At 39.5% G+C, this 20782-nt stretch overlaps 1 protein-coding gene across 1 annotated transcript; it reads left to right on the forward strand.

Annotated features, from left to right (window-relative positions):
* The first annotated feature begins 1691 nt into the window (after positions 1-1691).
* scin (scinderin) lies at positions 1692-18319 on the forward strand. Its single transcript, XM_069715122.1, has 16 exons — positions 1692-1976; positions 7138-7292; positions 8214-8375; positions 8483-8632; positions 9335-9427; positions 10949-11081; positions 11180-11268; positions 12060-12275; positions 13505-13626; positions 14168-14258; positions 15203-15373; positions 15468-15645; positions 16355-16476; positions 16997-17074; positions 17149-17209; positions 17819-18319. Exons 1-16 carry the CDS (start codon positions 1784-1786, stop codon positions 17980-17982), a joined length of 2178 nt encoding a protein of 725 aa, XP_069571223.1. The 5' UTR covers positions 1692-1783; the 3' UTR covers positions 17983-18319.
* The last annotated feature ends 2463 nt before the right edge of the window (positions 18320-20782 follow it).

The following is a 20782-nucleotide window of genomic DNA, read 5'->3' on the forward strand; positions in this document are numbered from 1 at the left end:
ATGATTGTTTGTGGTGAGGAAGGAAAGTTCCCAGTCTTCATGTTGTGTAGCGGCTGTCTTTACTGACATGAAAACATCTATCTTATTGTAAGTCGCTTTGGATAAAAGCGTCAGCTAAATGAAATGTAATGTAATCTATATCATGTTTGTATTTCAGTGTTGTTGTGTTTCTTTTTGGACAAAAACAATTACTTAGCTGCTAATAACAGCAAAAGACAACAGGGTAACAGGAAATAATGTGAAATAAAAGGAAATACATTATTAAAATATTATTTGTGGGTTAATTAGGCATTTGATGCTAAAGTTACAGTAAACAGGAAATTAAGAAGCTCTTACTAATTTAAAGATGTAATTCTACAGGTTATTCTACAGACTCCACAGCTATTACTGCTGCAGAATATATGGAAGATGTGCTGCCACTTCCACTCACCGTGCAAAACAAATGAAAATACTTGACAAGAGTCTACAGATTAGTGACAGGAAGATTGAGGTGTGATGTTGAGTTAATGCCTCCTTCAACCACAGCTGTCAGTCACAACCACATATACCCTTTATTATGGTATCAGATTATTAATTAAAAATACACAGAAAAATGAACACAAAACTATCATTAATATGATGGAAAACATACAAATACTGTATACATGCGGTGTTCTTTGATTTGAGAATGGCCACCAGGGGGCGACAGAGATATTCTGGCTTTACTGTACTGTGTGTTGTCCATATTTACAGTTTAAGGTCAGCACTGTGGGGTAGAGCTTTAAATGAATTGGTCCCTTCACACCAATCACAGTCTTCTTAATCAATCACAGAGTCTTTGTTGTCTGATGCAATGTAGGTTTATTAAAAATCAAAGGTATCAATAAAGCAAGTGTTCTCATGAGAGCAGCCGAGGTGGAACTGTTGAGCACTGCCTTATAGACCGCTTGGGGCCCGTTGTTCTGGTGTGGACTTCTCCCAGGAAGGCACATACCATCACAAGTCTATCATGAGACACATGCACTATGACACGTCTTTCATGAATCACAAATGTCTTTAATGAGTCGTATTCACCATAATCCAGAATGCACGCTTCTGCCCACCAGCTGCTGCTTCCTGTGTGGTGACACAATGGCTCTGATCAGTCAGTGTGACCCCTGTGCAATTTATGGGTAACATGCAGTTAGATTTCCTGCTGCCCCATGACTGAATCATGCCTGGCACATAATCCAGAACTTTGTACTGTGAATTACACAAAATCAATGCTCCTATTGACTGACCATTCAAAATTAATATTCAATCAAAACTTGAGTATAAATATATAGGTGAGTATAATTTTTTTCCCCCCCACAACACAGCTGAAATTCTGCTGTCAGTTAGTCTTCCCCCAGTGGTCAGTATTACAATTATGTAACGCACCGAAATTAAAGAGATGTCTGTGTCCATTTTAGACACTTTTAGCTCATTGTTTAGTTTTTACTGCCAGCTTTGATTTAGTTCATTTCTTTGGTTATCAAAAAACAAACAAACAAACAAACAAACAAAATGGGTGTATATGTGCATGTGCACTGAGTAGCTTGATTCATGTGTGTATTTATGAGGATGCTTGTGTGTCTTGGCAGCGTGTGGACACACCCATGTGTGTGTTTAAAGGCTGGAGTAAGCATTAACTGGAAATTGGTGCACACTCAGTCAGCCAGTGTTGAGGAACAGAGTAGCAGTGTGTTCCTGCTCCTCACCATCCCACCCTCCTCTCACCTTACTAGGATCCTCACTCAGCCCTCAGCCTCTCAGCAGCAGCAACATGGTCCTTCAGCACAAAGAGTTCACCAAAGCTGGTCAGACAGGCGGCCTGCAGATTTGGAGGATTGAGAATATGGAGCTGGTCCCCGTGCCTGAGATCTTACATGGGAACTTTTACACCGGAGATGCTTATGTGATTCTCTTCACTGCCAAACAGAAAGACAGCTCCTTTTACCACCTGCACTACTGGCTGGGTAAGTGAGCAAAGGTCGGTTCCCTCTTCACTGGGCGAGTGCTTTCTCCCCTCTACCTCAACGTAAAAGAAATAGGTTATATTTGGATGTAATTATATTTAGAGTACTGAGAAGAACTACAGTGCAGAGTGGTCCTTCAGGGTGATGGATGAATATCAAATCATATCAATAAATCAGATTCTAATCAGTCAGGAACTTCCTTTGGCATTATCAAGAAAGAGCTGAAGACTGATAAAGTTACTGAGAAGAGATCGTCTCCATGCTGTCATATCTTAATGATTGAAGGTATTATCTGTGTTTAGATTTCAATTTCAACAGTGGTAGTTATGTCAACTCACGAGGCTTCATATCAGCTTTTCCAGTCTGACCACTTAATCAGTCATTGTGGCTTGCAGTCAGTCAGAGTGACACGACAACAGATTAACAACTCTCCTACCAGCTGCTTATACTGTGTGAATATTAATATAGTAACTGTCTTGCCTCTGATGTGTTTGTTAAAATTGTGCACACACTGTGTTCCTGTCAGTGGTGGAAACTTAGAGGAAGGTAACGAAGCCAAAATGTGAATAAATCCTTGACTCTTTCCATTACATGCATACGTTGTTAGAGTTGGAATATATTACCCTTTTAGTATGAAGCACTATTTTTGTTGATAATAAATAAATACTGTTTTCATAATTTTACATAAACAAACAAACAGTAAAGTCCTTACAGCAAAACTGTACAACATTACAGAGAGGAACACAGCCATTCAACAATTTCTACATGAACAGCAGCTGGAAGGAAACAGTCTCTTTTAACAGGAAGTCAACCTCAGATGGTGGAGACAAAACCTTCGGAAGAAAAAACGTAAAGCTGTCAGGAGAGCGAAGCTTATCAAAATGTTACCATTTAAAGTTACTAAATGAGCTGTTAGGAGAAGCCTGTGTGCAGTAGATGGATCCATGGATGTGCAGACACTGAAGAAAACCGACAGACCTGCAGCTTCTCAGCCAGAGTGCTTTCTTTCTGTGATATGCACGTTAATTCACATTTTACACCAAAAAATAATGAAAACCATTAAAAGTCACACTGAATGATGAGTGTTTCATGTGTGTGTGGTCAGATTTGACCACATTGTGCTCGGAGAAGGACTATTTTTTGACTCCAAATCACCCAGGCAGGTTTTGGTCTCGTGATAAAGACCCACTAATGGCACTGAGGGATGTGAAACTCACTTCTATTGATTTTCTGCCAGGCACAAATAACCACTTTGAAAGCTACTGAAGGGGGTGCAGACTCAAAAAACTTGATTTCCATGTGGTTGAAGATTGTTTTATGCAAATAATGGCAGGATTCACCTGGACACTCTAGAATTATCTTTTCACTGCGGACCCTGACACTGAAATTCAGCTGAGAGATAAAATGCATCATTTCAGATCTACCTTGTTTGCTGTTCTTGGTTGTGAATAGAAGTTTCAACTCTTAATCTGTTAATTCTTTCCATTGTGGGAATCTACAGGATCATTTCTGTCACCCTCAGACTGTTGTTAGCCCATTTTGTAACATGGTCATGACACAAACACACAGGAAAGAGAAGGGAATTTGTTGCATTTAGCTAATGGATGGAAAAAAAAATAATGCAGAAATAGGCAAAACCTGGCAACTGTTTAAATATTCAATTGGAAATGTTGATTGGCTTGACAGACTGGGAATATCGATGCATAACTCTCAATAAATAATAACCATCAAGTATTCAGCCAAGCCATGATATACATGGTATTTTATATTTGAAAATGCATACAAGGAACTCTGGGGAAGCCAGTTTGAATGGTTATTTTCCATTGTGTACATGGTTAACAACATGGCTCAGTGGTAATGAAGGAGGGCCCATTAGCAGTGTGGATGGTTTATCTTTCTCCATGTTGAAATTCATGTGACAAGGAGTCAGAGACAAACGCATGACTCAGAACAAGTAATGAAGTAAAAAAACACTTTACTGATGCTAAGTTTGACATGATGTCTATCTAAACGACTTCATTAGCTCGTGGTATGTTTGGCATAAAACAAAACAGTTCCAGCTTTTTTTCAATAATAATTTTCAGCTCTGTTTTAAGAGAAAGTATTTTATAGACATGCAGGTTTTTGCTTGTTGAATATTATATTAAAAGTAAAACAAAAAACTGTCAGTCAAATAAAATGACATTCATTTTTGGTCACTCCACCCAAATTACAAATAAATAAATAAAAACAATAGAGTAAGTAAATTATCTTTTATTTACCTGTTGTGATTTGTAGCAAAGCAAATAGTTTCAAATAGTTCACTTTGTTTAAAAGTAACATTTCTAAAAAGCAACACCTGTTTACATAACAAGTTGAAACTACTAAAGCAAAAGCGATTGCAAAATTAATTTCAGTTTAAACTGACAGTGAAACTGTATTATATTGTATTGTGTTTGGAGTATTTAACAATCTTTTCTACCAAAGAAATGATATGAATAGTGATTACATTTTGTTTAATGATGTGATCAATGTAAATGTAAAAGGACAAATATTTGACTGTCAGAAAATCAAATCAAAACTATCTGCATGAAAAAATATCTTGCTCCATTTGGGTGAATCAACCCTTTAACTTTAGGTGTGGTTATACATGACTGAGAATATCAGTGCATGTTTGAGGGTGTTCAGGTTTTCTATATTTATGATTAATCCATTCCAAAGGTTTGATTTGTTAATTCATTTGTTTTCTGAGCGCGAGCTGACAGGCAGTTCTTCAGTAGCTCTGAACTTTAACGTTAATATAAACAGTGACATGAAGCATCAAGCTTTTCTACACTGAGAGTTAGTCTGTCTTTAACTGTGATCATCATTTGTGTTTGGCAGATTGAAGGGCTGATTTGCTTCAAGTGAAGAGGAAGTAGTTATTAATTTTAAATGACTGGTGTGTGTGTGCACTGATCTGTGTTTCTCAGAGCTGTAGAGAGAAAAGCACTTTTATGAGACCTATAGTGTTCCGGAAATGAAATGTGAGTGCACTGCATGTTTGAGAAAATACTGAAGAGGTGTGTTGGGAAATAATGGAGAAATAATTATTGTTGGCTTATAATCACTTTAAAGCTGCAGCTGTCGGCATAAAAAAAAAAAAAATGCAAACTAGAGTTAAATATTGTTTATCGGCCTCCTGTTCGTTGTTCACAAAAATGAAAATTACTTTTATGATGCACGATTTCATTGTTTTCAATGCATTTGATTTGATGCATGATCAACAGTTTAATATTAATACTGGGCCATATGTGTACTTAGAAAAGTGTCACTTGCAGTGATGAACCCGAAGGTTAGGGTAAGACTATCAGAGCAGGACACAGAATCTGATGGGTCACAGATTTCACTGGCACAAATTGTTAAAGTGTAAAGTGAAAAGTGTCCACCTGGCTGGCTCTTCTTACTGTGGCAGCAGTTGATATAAAAATCCTTTCAGCAGGACACAGCACACACACACACACACACACACACACACACACACACACACACACACACACACACACACACACACACACACACACACACACACACACACACACACACACACACACACACACACACACACACACACACACACACACACACACATGTGTGTGCTCCTACTGAGCCAACAGTGTAAACATACAATTTACACAAAATGACTAATGTGTGGTATGTGAGGTTACATGTGCAGATCTTCCTGCTTCACTGAACCTCTCCCCATGTTATCAAAGTGTGGGAGGATGTTTACTTGCATTTATCGTCTCTCTGAAAACCCACCAGCATAAATCATTTACCATCATCCATGCAAATGAATATCTCACAAGCCCTCTTCCTGTTACACTTTACCACAAGGGGAAAAAACACCAACACTTCATGTAGTTTGTGTAGATGCAGAGTGACTGTGAGAAAGCCCAGCTCCCTGCTGACACTACTGTCACCAGCCATCAGTGTCGTTGCACTGAAGACTTAAAAAAAAAAAGTAAAAGATTTACAATTATACAAATCATTTCAATCTAAACCAGGGGTGTCAAACTCATTTTAGTTAAGGGGCCACATACTGCCCACTTTGATCTCAAGTGGGCTAGACCAGTAAAATCAAAGCATACATAACGACAATATTTCTCTTTGTTTAAATCATTGGTGAAGGTTTCTGGATAATAAACCTTGTTTTAAGGTCTTTCTACAATAAACTAGAAACATAAAGAGCAAAAACTCAGACATCAGCCCACTGTTTATCTGCCCCGGCTCTCCTCTGCAGATTCCCTCGCTTTGTGACGCGTTTGACGTCAAACGCGTCACAAAGCGAGCAGCGAGCGCGGCTGCCTGTGGCACCGAGCGCTTCTTCCTCCGGAGCAGACGTCGCATTTACGCTGTTTTTGAAGCAATTACTGGATCGATTAAAACAAAAATAACAAAACGTTTGTACTCATAAACCTCCATATTCTCATAGAAATGCAATTTATGTCTTTCCGTAATTTTCACACTTAGCAAAGTCATCTGGCAGGCCGAGCTGGACCCCCTGGCGGGCCGGATCCGGCCGGGCCGTATGTTTGACACCCCTGATCTAAACTGAAAACAACTAAAAATATATCCTATCTTTCAAACAAAAGATTTGGTGTGTTTATGCATCACCTGGAACATGTGAAATCCAATAAGTCATCCATACAAGTAAACTGTGCCGAGCCTCTGCTTCGACTGTATGTAGAGACCAAAACTAGAACCTGAGCAACAGGATCAGCTGTTTTTTGTCAAGAAACAGTTTCAGCATTTAACTTCTCCCAAAACTGGTTTATGTTACATTTGTATTAGTGAACGGATTAAACGAATGAATATAATAACAGTGAGCATTGAAGGTGCTGATTGGACTATTTCTATTCTGTAGTCCATACGTGGGTACACCTTACCGTAGGGACGAGCAGACAGGAAAAACACACTATGTACCAAAACCTCATTAGACTTTTTTTTTTTTTTTCAGTTTTCCAATTTCTACAAACAATAATCAAAGTTCACCTGTACCCACCACCAAAGCCAGCGTATAAAGCATTTGGTCTGACACTGCAGAGAGAACACACAGGTTTTCTTTTGTTGTTGCCTTTAGGAAAAACATTCCCATTTAAATGCAGCAGAAATGTACACCTGTCATTTTCATTCTTTAAAGGAAAGGACTGCAGCCAGGATGAGAGCACTGCTGCAGCCATCTTCACTGTGCAGCTAGACGACCACCTGGGAGGAAAGCCGGTCCAGTACCGAGAGCTGCAGGGATTCGAGTCAACGGCCTTCAGCAGCTACTTCAAGGGAGGGATCACTTACAAGGTGCGGATCAAATCTACTTACAGGATGATTATTCTAAAGCCCGGAGAGGCTGCAATTTTTTTTTTATCACACTCAATATTACAAAAGTGTAAACTGTTTCATCTTCAAGCCTTCATTTTTGTCCTGAGAGGGACACTGGTGGAAAAGCTGTGAAGCTACATATGATAATCAGTTTTGGTTAATCCTCAAGAGGACTGTGCTTAATAAATTATATGGCATCTTCTATCTGGAGTATGAAAAAACAGTTTAGTCTTAAATCTGAAAGGTTATCCTCTATAGAAGCAGAGATGTACCAATCCCTCCCTCAGATTTGAATATATACATCACTTGTGCCAAATGGTGTTGCAAGAGGAAGGTCAGGGATCATTATTTTGAGCCCTCACAGAGACATTCACGACCCTCTCAGAGTAAACTTGGGTGATCTGCTGACTTTTTGTCTTTAGTTAAGTGTAAATCAAAAAACTCGGCCACAGCTGTGTTTACACTTAAGTGTTAATTAGCAAATGTTTAGCATGCTAAAGTAAGACTGTAAATAACAGTAACTCCTGAGCATGAGCATGTTAGCATTGTCATTGTGAGCATGTTAGCCTTTAAGTACCTCTGAGTCTAAACACAACCACACAGACGTGCACTACTTCAGACTCTGAAGTTTGTTTTGCACATTTTTAGCAAATGCATGTTATTGATCAGCACACAATCTGAAATATGTTCAGCTCAAATACATGACATCAGAGTTGAAGCTGTAAGGTTCTTGAACTAAAGTTTGAATCACGAGTGAAACAGCTGATTTTCCATAACTTCTGCTGTCGAAATATACTTGGCCAAAGGGAACAGTGACTCATGTGACAGAAGGAGAAGTCAGAGTAAAGTAAACAGCGGGATGGAAGATACATGACAGCATGATGTTTTCTCTGCCTTCAGACAGGAGGTGTGGCCTCTGGTTTCCACCATGTGGTCACCAATGACATTTCAGCACAAAGGCTCCTTCACATCAAGGGTCGGCGTGTCGTGAGAGCCACCCAGGTCCCCCTCACCTGGTCCAGCTTCAACAGTGGAGACTGCTTCATCGTCGACCTCGGAGATGTAAGGACAAACACTTACATGTAAATAGTACATCTGCAGGGAGAGCGCGACCAAACCGGATCATGTTGACGGTGGTTTCCTGTCTGCCTGTGTCCATCTGTCTGCAGAAGATCTACCAGTGGTGTGGGTCCAAGTGTAACAAGTTTGAACGACTGAAGGCAGCACAGGTGGCCCGAGGTATCCGTGACAACGAGAGGAACGCCCGAGCTGAGCTGGTGGTCGTAGAAGAAGGAAAGGAGCCGTTCAACTTAACTGATGTTAGTCCTACACAGTATGTCTGACAGAAAACACACAGCCTGGATCTGGACCAAAAGACAAGAGAAGTTGTTTGGAAGAGCTTTCACAGTCTTTCTGATCACATTGAGTTTAGTTTGAGAAAAGAAGTCGAGGTATACTAGCTTTGGTAAATCCACTGCAGAAGACGATGCAACACGGACGTTTATCTACAACAATGTAGAAAGGAAACCTTCAGTTGAGATTTTTGTTTGGTCAAATGATTTAGAATATGGTGAATGCAATAATAGTCAACCTTTTAAACATAAAACCTGTCTGTTTAAATGGGGAAGGTATTTTTTGTGTAATTTGACAGGTTGAACAGCGAGCAATATAAACACTGTGTTGCATGCCACACTTGTTAGTTATGAAGATGTCTTACTCACTAATTAACATGACAGAAATGTAAAAAAAAAAAGAAGCTGTCTGTGCTTTACCATTTACAGTAGGTGAGCACTTGTCATGGTTGTTAATTCATTTATCCTTAAATAACTGACAAACCTTAGTTGACCATACAGACCAAAGAAAGGCTAGGAAATATTTTCATAATCACACATGCTCATCGTATATCTCTTCTTATACTTTATTGAAGTGGAAGCTGCAGTGTTTTTCTGTGCAGTAGTGGTTCAACTGGTAAAACCAGAATTAACAAGATGTATGAATGACTTGGAATTTTTCACAAACAGGTTCTTGGAGTCAAGCCAGAGCTACAGGAGGGAGATGAGGATGATGATACGAAGGCAGACATGTCCAACAGAAAAATGGCCAAACTATACATGGTACAATATTCTCTCTCACACACACACACACACACACACACACACACACACACACACACACACACACACACACACACACACACACACACACACACACACACACACACACACACACACACACACACACACACACACACACACACACACACACACATTCCCTAAACCGTTACCCGAACCTTGACCAGCACAACCAGCTTCTAACTCAAGCAGCAACCAACCGTGGCGTCAGCTTTTGGTTTGTAAAACTGTTGTGTGAAGGCTCGAGTTTAGTATTTCTGCCGTTGCCATCTTGCTTTTTTTGTCAGTCAAACCAGACAAGTCCTCAAATATACTGCTGTTGGAGGCCAAACATTTGTTTAATAATGGAATTCTTTTTAGAACACCACACTGATCAGGAGAAGATTTTGCGAATTACACGATAATGACTTGTGCAAAAAAATGAACTGACTTAAGGAGTTAGATTCTCTCTGAAGCCCACCCTAGTGGCCCTCGTTGGTATTGCACTTAAAAGCACTCCCACATTGGCTTCACTTTTTAGCCCAGGAAACTATATCCACTTTAATTTATGGTCTGTTGTGTAACCCTGACTGCTGCCATAATCTAAACACTAAAACAAAGTCTAACCCTCAAACAGCCATCTGAAAGTGTGAGAAAGTGAGGACTGACCAAAACATCCTCACTTTCTTTAAGCTTCTTTAAACTCTGAATGGTGACACACACAGCTAGGTAGTGGTGAAGCCACAGAAACGTCCTCCATCCTGAGCTTTCTGGCTCTTAAAATATCAGCTCTGTCGAGCTGCTTTTTTTCAACGATACAAATTTGTTATTTTCACTATTCTGAAAACCATCGTCTGTGAACACAGTTCATCGCTGCGTCCACAAATGCAGGTTAAAACTCTCCAAAGAAGAAACCAGATAGAAACATGATCAGAAACACCGCCGCCTTCTCTGGACCGAGATCATTGAAGATGGACTGAGGTGAAGTGGACAACTGTCCTGTGGTCTGACGAATCAATATTTGAGCTTCTTTTTGGAAATCGTGGATTAGTGCATATGAAATGGGTATCTTGCACATCTGGAAGGAACCATTAATGAACTTTTGAGCAGCTGAAATTTGACATCAGGCAAGAATGGGACAACATTTCACTTTCAAAACTCCAGAAACTGGTCTCCTGGTGTTGTTTAAAGAAGAAATGATGCAACACAGTGGTAAACATGCCCCTGTCCCAACTTTTTTGAAGTGTTGCTGCCATCAAATACAAAATGAGAAGATATTTTTTGTAAAACAATAACATTTCTCAGTTTGATATGTTGTCTTTAGTCTATCTGCAATTAAATATGGGTTTGCAAAGCTTTTGCATTCAGTTTTTATTTACATTTTACACAGAGTCCCAACTTTTTGGGGAATGGGGCTTTACTTAAAACGAAACGTTTTTCCAATACTTCTTATGGTTCTTGAATGAGGTCTATTTGTTCTCTGTGGGAGAGCTAACAGCTGATTTGTGTGTTTTATTTCACCAGGTATCTGATGCTTCGGGATCTATGACAGTGGCCGTTGTGAAGGAGGAAAACCCATTCCTCCAGAGAGACCTTCTGTCAGATGAATGCTTCATCATGGATCATGGCAAAAACAAGATGATATTTGTGTGGAAAGGTAATCAGAGGTTCAGCATCTACTTTCAAAGGCTTATTGTGTCTGTTCGGCAGGCAGAGGGGAATCAACATTAAGCTCATCTCATTTATCTCCTACAGGGCATAAAGCCAACCCCAGTGAAAGAAAGGAAGCCATGAAAACAGCTGAGGGCTTCATCAAACAGATGGGCTACCCAGCAAACACACAGGTTTACCTTCACTTTCGGTTTCAGGGATAAATCCTAAAAACTCTTGTCAAATGCTTTTAATAGGATTTTTTTATGATTACTTAACTCTTGCAAAGTGGTGCCCTCTGGCAGCTGTGGCTCAGATGGTCCAGCGGGTTGTCCACCAAACGGTTGGAGGTTCAATCCCTGCCTCCTCCTGCCTTCTGAGGAAAAATACCAGCTGTCTCTCAACTTTCAGACTTAAACTTTTTTTCCACACTGTAAAGTATATGTGAATATTTCACTATGAGTATTCAGATGGTGTACATGTAACTGTCAAGAAGTTGAGTATCAAACTGTGAACACTTCTCACCATGGCGGCGAAGGAATCTGGAGCTGTTGCTGCAAACACCTCACTACACCTACAAATGAGCAAACAAAGCCAGCAGATATCAATTCAAAATTATGGTCATCAGTTTTGGTAAGCGCACAACGACTGTGTGCAATGTGAGACCAAACTATCCTGTCGTAATTCACGCACCAGGGAAGTGTACTAACATGTAGTGTACTAAATGTAAGTGCACTATTATGTAATGTACTAAATGGCAGCTCTGTCACCATGTGTGTGTGTGTGTGTGTGTGTGTGTGTGTGTGTGTGTGTGTGTGTGTGTGTGTGTGTGTGTGTGTGTGTGTGTGTGTGTGTGTGTGTGTGTGTGTGTGTGTGTGTGTGTGTGTGTGAAAGGTAAAAAGGCGCTGAATAAATATAGACAATTTAGCATTCTATAAAAATGGAAATAATTTAAGTGTTAATTGCGTTGCGGCTGATCCTGCAGATCCAGGTGCTGCCAGAAGGAGGAGAGACCCCCATGTTCAAGCAGTTCTTCATGGACTGGAAGGACAGAGAGCAGAGCGAAGGATTTGGGAAGGTGTTCGTCACCGAGAGGATCGCCAGGATCCAGCAGGTGGAGTTTGATGCCTCCAAACTCCATCAGTCCCACCACATGGCGGCTCAGTACAACATGGTGGATGATGGGAGTGGAGACACACAGGTGACTGAACACTGCATGTCGTGTCTATATAAAACTGTACTGTAGTCTTTCAGACATAGTTACACTTCAAGATGCCATGCTGAATAAATACTTGAGGTAGAATCATGTATTTCTCAGTACCAACTTCCAATAAAAGTGTTGCTCTTCAGTTGGATTCACTTCAGGCGTTATTGTAACGTCGTCAGAGTATGGACTTAATTGCATGACCAAAACATGTGTTTTTGTGAGATAAACTCCTTTAATGATAGAATACAAAAACAAAAGCTAAATCCATGAAAAGGGAAAAAGAACATATGCTCGCAATAAACATAATCCAGGGTCCAAAAGGTCCAGTAAGTATGGAGCTCAAGCTGAGGTACTGGTGGGAAAGACAGAAGCAGAGTCCAGGGGGGATACAAGGGTCCAGACACCAAAACTTAAGGATCGCAGGGAGACAACTGGTTAGACGAACTCAGACACCGTGGTCACACAACAATGACGATCTAACGAAGGATGCAGGGAGCACACAGACTTTATACACTGGAGGTCAGGGGATCGTTGAACGCAGCTGGAAACAATCAGGACGGGGAAGACAGTCAGACACAGGTGGACAGACGAGAGGATAGGAAGTTAAGACAACAGAAGTGACGCAAGAAAGTGAGTTTTATTCAAATAAAACAGGAAGTGAACATGAAAGACTTTAGACAGAGAGGAGCAAACGATGAGGAAAAGACACTGACATAACTCAACAATGAGAACAGACTAAAATGAACTGGAAAAAACTGATACAGCAAAAAGACACAACTAAACAACCATGAACAGTGACAGTTATGGTGTATTTACAGAACATTTACAAGTAGCTGCTGCATGAATGTGCACACTCTCAAAACTGCTGCTTATGTTTTCTCTATTATTGGTGGTTTTTGGTTGGAAAGACAGGTTTAGGGTTAATTTTCCTAAAAAGTTATATAATTAAATTCTTTATGCCAAGAATTTGTGGACCTGTAAAGCAAAGACCTATCAAAACTCTTGTGTTTTACCTTTGGCTATTGTGATCATCACTAGGAATATAATCTATGATGATATAGACATTTTGTCTTTGATAATATCTCAGAGTGCCTGAAGACTGTTTTTTGATTAATAGGACAATAAATGTTAGAAAGCAACTTTGTTTACTCAAGCAACAAACTAAACAGCTTATTTGTGTTTATGTAGTGTCTGAACCCGACATGTTCTTCTGTTTGTGACAGATCTGGAGGGTGGAGAGCAGTGGCAGAGTGCCTGTGGACCCAAAGACCTACGGTCAGTTCTACGGTGGAGACTGTTACATCATCCTCTACACCTACGGGAAGAGACAGATTATCTACACCTGGTATGACTGTGTTCACTGTGTTTGCATATTTAACAATGAGCTGTGACTTCCTCTGTGATACTCTGTATCGCTCTTCACTGAGCTTCCTGATTGATGCTGGTCACATTTTCATATTGTTCCAACATTTGAATTATCAGCTGTTATGTTTGAATGTTTCATTTAAAATACAGGATTTTCTTTCTGTTCTCATGTCAGTCAATAAGGTCGACCAATATATAACTTTTATTACAACAAATCAAATGATAATTTAAAACGTAAAATACGGGGCCACCTTCGATAGCCAAATATCTCAATGACATTTCCCGTCTAGGTCGACTGCATCTACCCAAAAAAAGTAAAAAGTGCCAAAAATAGTTTTTACAATCTGTCAGAATAATCTGTCAAGTAATAGAAATTCTTCCCTGTTAGTTTGTCTCTCAATTACACACATTCATTTAACCCATTGAAAATATAACAAAATATTCACTAGTGCAGCTTTTCGGTTTGTTGTTATCATCCTTTTAACCAACTCCGTGCGGGTGGTTGTTACTGTCGCCTGCAGGCAGGGAGCCAGCTGCTCTGTGGATGAGCTCACAGCCTCGGCATTCCTGACGGTGGAGCTGGACCGCTCACTGGGAGGGACTGCAGTTCAGGTACAACCAGTATGAAGTGAAAATGAACAGCACATTCACTGGATGCCTGAAATCCCTCATAAATCTCAATGTCTATCTACTGACAGTAATCAGTTTTGTGTTTCACACTTATGACGTGTTTAGTGAACTTCATAGCATTTAGAGAGAAGTCTTTCAAGAAAAATGTTAGTTTATCACAACTTTGGTGTAATCATAGTTTTAGTATCATAGTAATAATAGCTTTGAGTTCACTGGGAAAATTGCATGAACATCAATTTAATTCAGTTTTATTTATTTACCACCAAATTACAACATAAGTCATATCAGAGCACTTTACATAGGAATGTGTAGACCTTACATCATGAATATAAACAAACACCACAATTCAGAAAATCCCACGAGCAAGCATTTGGTGGGGAACCAGAGAGAGAAAAGAACAGCATAGAGAACAACAAGCAATAAAGACCAGGCTGGCCGGTTGGTGCAGCACATCACCAATAAGAAGTCTGACAGGTAAAGAACAACTGTAAGTCGAGCAGTCTGATGATCAAACTGTTAAAAAAAAATGCTGAGTTGTGCAGACATTTTTGGAATTCAATTTGTGTTCCTTCACAGTCATTGATCTGGTGATACTTCCAAGTTTATAGGATTAGAAGGTTTTATCTGCATTTGACCTGTTCCTAAAAACCAGAACAAAAATGATAGGTTTTGATTTTTTTTTATCTTTACGTCACATTTTGGGTGTGTCTCATTTAAATGTATGAAAGACACTTCTTCCACATTTCAGTTTTGCTAATTGGAAAGCAAAATCTTTGAAGCTCAATATCTCAAAACTGCTCAAATCGCAGGTAGAGCTTTTTATAATTCCAAAGAGACGACTGGTAGAGGCACAACATACGGTATTAGACTTACTATCATGTTAGTAGGGAGATGTCCTTATTTTGGTTTGTCTCCTGTGGTTTCAGGTCAGAGTGTGTCAGGGCAAAGAACCCCCACATCTGCTGAGTCTCTTTAAATCTAAACCCCTCATCATATATAAGAGTGGTACATCCCGCCTCGGAGGCCACGCTCCTCCACCTCCAACACGACTTTTCCAGGTTAGACGGAATCTGGGCACCATCACAAGGATTGCTGAGGTAAGCATCTTCCTGTATTTACACAAAAAATATGACAATGATGTCCATTTCGTCTGTATTTCTGTAAAGATGCTGAAGTTCATGTATTTTTCAGGTCGATGCCCAGACTGCCAGTCTAAACTCCAATGACGCTTTCCTCCTGAATACGGCTGATGGGCGGGGCTTTCTGTGGATGGGTAAAGGGGCCAGTGAAGAAGAGGAGAAAGGAGCAGAGTACATGAGCAAAGAGTTAAACTGCAGCAGCAAACACATCGCTGAAGGACAAGAACCAGGTCCTGATCCATGTCTGATATCCTTCAATACATACGTACAGTATATACCTACAGTACCCACATAGATTTACACACGTTAAGGTATTTGCATGTACTCTGTGTACACACACAGCATGCATACATATTCTTTGGTATTTCTTTTCGGGATTTTATGGCTGAAACACCAAATCTCCAGCCAAACGGAACCCTTTTCTATTGTAAAGTCAAAGTCAGCATTCGGACCAGACTGAGTCTCATAATTTTGACTTTTCATGAGTATTTATTTTATTTACCTCCAGCATGTTCTAATTTTTTGCTGTAAATGGCTGACCACGGTGAAGCGAAGTCTCTCCTGGCATTGATTAAACCCCTAAAACTCATCTGTGTTCATGCAGATTACATATTTAAAATGGTTTTGAGAAAATAATCAACACTAATGCCTTAAAATGGCTTAGGTGTAACTTTACACCTTCACACACAGTTGTATGAATATCCAAATAGTCCCCAGCTCTGTGTCCACCCATCCCACTGTTACTGCTCAGCCACTGCACGGACTGCTAATTTCACTCATGACATGTCTTCCAGCTCCTAAAAAACACATGAAAATGTTAACAAGGTTAAAAACATGTATTTCTTTGGAGGTGCTCTTTAAATACGCAGCTATACTGCTGCAGAGGAAACTTCAGTGCGGGTACGCCTCTAAAGTGTCAGTTTGTGTTTTGTGTTGCAGCTGACTTCTGGGCTGCGTTGGGGGGGAAGATGGTGTACCAGACATCAGAGAGGTTGGAGAGTCGGACCCTGACTCAACCTCCTCGACTGTTTGGATGTTCCAACAAGACTGGCAGGTTCATAGTAAGTATTTGACCCATGTTATTATCTCCTCATGAACTTGTTTTCATCTTTTTATTTAAGCAAGTTCCTTTTTGGGGGGATATCCTCTGCTGCTAGTTTGCTGTTTCTAATTGCACCATGTAGTAATGGGAATTTAGAAAATTTGGTACATTGATACATTAATAAACTTCATGTACTTAATGAAGCTCAATTAATTAGATGTCTCATCTAAATTATACTTCCACTGGCATGCACTATTTTGATAGCTCACCTGTGTAAATGGCAGGTAGTTGCCATTACTGCCGCAGCACTTCAGTGACTGTTATATTGCTCGTGTGACTCCAGTCTGAGAGACACTTTGTGTTTTGAATGGAAATGCTGAAGTCGTATTAACTTGTCATCACTGCATGGCCTAGTCACCGGTCCGAACTTCATTCAAACATGAATACTGGGCTTCCAGAGCAATCTTCCTTCAACCTTTGACACATGTTACTGTGCACTGATCCCTGAACTGTCTGAGTGGAGTTCATGCTGTGTGCAGATTGAAGAAGTTCCAGGAGAGTTCACACAGGACGACCTGGCTGAAGACGATGTGATGCTGCTGGATGTGTGGGATCAGGTACACAGCTGTGGGACATGTTAGACAACTTTACACAAAGTGAACAACCACTCACACACAGTGTTCTTCTTCAGGTGTTTGTCTGGATCGGACAGGATGCCAACGAGGTGGAGAGGACTGAATCTGTAAAATCCGGTGGGCTTTGGGATGTTTTACTTTGGTCAAAAGTTTTTGGTCAATTGTACTTCTGTTAGAGATACAAGTTAATCAGATACAGAGTCTGTGAAATGAACATTGACAACACTTTCATGATAGAATCCAAATGGTGTTTCAGTTTAATTCCAACATGTCTGATAACTGATAAAAAGGCTGTGGACACAACAAGCTTTTATTTTAAATATAACCTCTTTGTTGACCCATTCACTACTAACTGTATAATGGACACTTAATAGTTGGTGAGCAGTAAAATTAGATTTCAGAATAAAATAAGATTATAGTTTGTTGCTCGTTTATAAAATATGCCGCTGCAAACACCTCCTCTTTTAAGTGAACGCACTCAGAGCCTAAAACAAAAACCTTGAGTTAACAGAGAAAGCTGATAACCACCGTCGTAGTACAGATTATCTCGGACAGAGTTTCCGCTCTGCTGAGCAGCTCAGACAAAGAAAGCCTGGGTATGTTAAACCTGCTTCGTAGTTCACCCCTCTGGTCTGTAGGACAACAGTGTGAGCAGTCACCGCCTCTTACCACCACATGAGGGCGCTGCTAACACGTGAACGTGGTTTCTGTCTGTCTACTCTGCAGCCAAACAGTACATAGAGACTGACCCCAGCGGCCGGGACAAGCTGACTCCCATGGTGGTGGTGAAACAAGGTCACGAGCCCCCCACCTTCACCGGCTGGTTCCTGGCCTGGAACCCCACTCACCGGGACTCAGTCACCAGGGGGATGAAGTCTCTCAATGTTTAGATTATATGATTCTCATACTGAAACTTTATCCTGGGAAAAGAAATAGATACTGTTTTTGATGGATTTCTTTCCTGAGTAGTTCTATAACCACACAAGTAGCACAGAAGCATGCCAACACAGGATGAGTCCATTCTGCTGAACTTATGTTTTTAAAACTAAATTAGAACCTGAAGCATGATGATGTCATCAGTTAGTCTGTCTTATTTAAAAGGGGAAATCAATGGAAAAGCTCTATGAATAGAAATGTATTACACACCACTCACACCTACTGTCTATGTCTACAGTGTCTATGATTGGCTCGTGTCATTTTGTTGGAATAAAGAAAATATTTGCAATGTGATGCTAAAACCTTGTTTTTCCTTGACCAAAAGTAAACAAATAATAATAAAAAAAAAAAAAAAAACTCCATTTTTATGGTGACCCAATGGTCCTGCTACAAATATCTCGTCACTGTGGGCTGGTTTGCAAAGTGTCACTGAGTTCCATGATTCCAGAACAGAACCGGTTTGACAACCAGAACTCTTCTGGTAAAGAAGCGGTGACAGTCGACACTCGTTGAACAGCTTTCAACTCCACATCAAATAACCTCCCTCAATTTTTTAAAATTTGTTTTGTTTCTCAAATGCTGTTTGACTGTGTTAATCTTAATATGAAACATTATTGGAAATATATGTTCTGTTTAGATCAGGGTATTTTTTGGTCTTTTGGCTGTCAAATGACAAAGTTTGGGAACAGCTGGTCTTTTGTTTGCTGTTAGAAATATTGCACCTTTATTGTGTAGCTTCTTTCTTTGTAAAAAAAAAAAAGGGATGTTACTCACGGGTTGTTGTATCAAAAGACACTTTCCTCATGGGGATCAATACAACTTTCTGAATCTGATTTCTAAGGATTTTTTAAAAAAAATTAAGCTTAGCATATAGCTAACAATTAAATGCTGAAGTAAAGGAAAGTGGAACTTTTTCATTCAGGATTTCTTTCTTATTTTGTAAAACAATTTAGATTTTTAAAGGCCAACAAAGATGAAAAATGAAACACAACTACAAGAGTGCTCTCAGTAGAATAGAGATGTCCACAGATTAATATTCATATTTAATAGTCTGGAAAAGGTGGTGGAGAGGAGGACGCTGATCAAACTATTGTCCATCTTGGATAATCCTGTCCACCCTCTCAACCACCTGCTGCAGGGACAGCGGAGCACTTTCTCTAAAAGATTCCTCCAGCTCCGCTGTCACAAGGACAGATACAGGAGATCATTCCTGATACAGGAGATCATTCCAGATACAGGAGATCATTCCTGATACAGGAGATCATTCTAGATACAGGAGATCATTCCAGATACAGGAGATCATTCCAGATACAGGAGATCATTCCAGATACAGGAGATCATTCCTGATACAGGAGATCATTCCAGATACAGGAGATCATTCTAGATACAGGAGATCATTCCTGATACAGGAGATCATTCCTGATACAGGAGATCATTCCTGATACAGGAGATCATTCCAGATACAGGAGATCATTCCTGATACAGGAGATCATTCCAGATACAGGAGATCATTCCTGCCCACTGCCATAAGACTTTACAATAACTCACCTCTGGCAAAGTCCATCACAGTACAAAAACACTGTTGACTGTGTTTCTTGGTTGCTTGTATATTATATGTATATTATATATATATATAGATATACCGTATGTATATATATATATATATATATATATATATATATATATATATATATATATATATATATATATATATATATATATATATATATGTATATATATATATATGGTTTGTTGTATGTATAATATATATAGATATTTAATGTACTGTATATATACTGTATGTACTGTGCATTTTATATTTTATATTTATGTTTTTTATTTTATTGCTTTTCTATTATATTATTCTATTCTATTATTATTTTATTCTATTGTTTCTATTATTGCTCCTGTATGTATGCTGCTGTGGTGAAAAAATTTCCCCTCGGGGATTAATAAAGTATATACCTACCTACCTACCTACCTACCTACCTTAATATTAGAGCACTAAAGCAGTAAATGTTTTCACCACTAGGTGTCTTCATTGTGATACAAATGTGGGACACAACATATATGAATACAGTTACACTTCAAAATGTTGATAATTACAAAGGGATTACATCCATTATAAAAGGCTTGTATGTTGGCTCCATTCATTTGGCAGTATGTGCTCATGATTTGTTTTTAATTGGGTCACTTGTTTGAATTTGCACTGCCTCTTGTCTGCCTATCAAATTGTATTGCCCTAAGCAACTATAGGAAGCTGGCTGGTGATGTCGTTGGATAAAATAAAAATGATTTATAAAGAGTCATTCCAGAACCAGTATGAAGACATTGTGAACAGTACCCGGCCCGACTGATAGTTTTATCATCATTCAGCAGTAAAATGACCTGCATTTAGATTTGGTTTGAGGTTATGGTGACATTCTTCTTTTACTGCAGTTAGTTGTGATCTACACACCTACTACACACATTATTTGTTCTGGTGGTTGTGATTTAAAATTAAAATATTCAAATATTAATTCAAGTTATACTGAAAAACTTTTGATAAAAGATGTCAGTAATCAGTGCCAAGTACTGCTGTTAGGTTTACACAGCCTACTTTAAATGAATGTTTTAGGACTTTTTAGGTACAGGTCCAGTTTCATGTATATAGATAGACAGACAGACAGACAGACAGACAGACAGACAGACAGACAGACAGACAGACAGACAGACAGACAGACAGACAGACAGACAGACAGACAGACAGATAGA

Source organism: Brachyistius frenatus, unplaced genomic scaffold (assembly GCF_029030835.1).
Source record: "Brachyistius frenatus isolate BFR_SWC_R1_liver_20210118 unplaced genomic scaffold, ASM2903083v1 Contig_138, whole genome shotgun sequence".
Classification (NCBI taxonomy): Eukaryota; Metazoa; Chordata; class Actinopteri; family Embiotocidae; genus Brachyistius; species Brachyistius frenatus.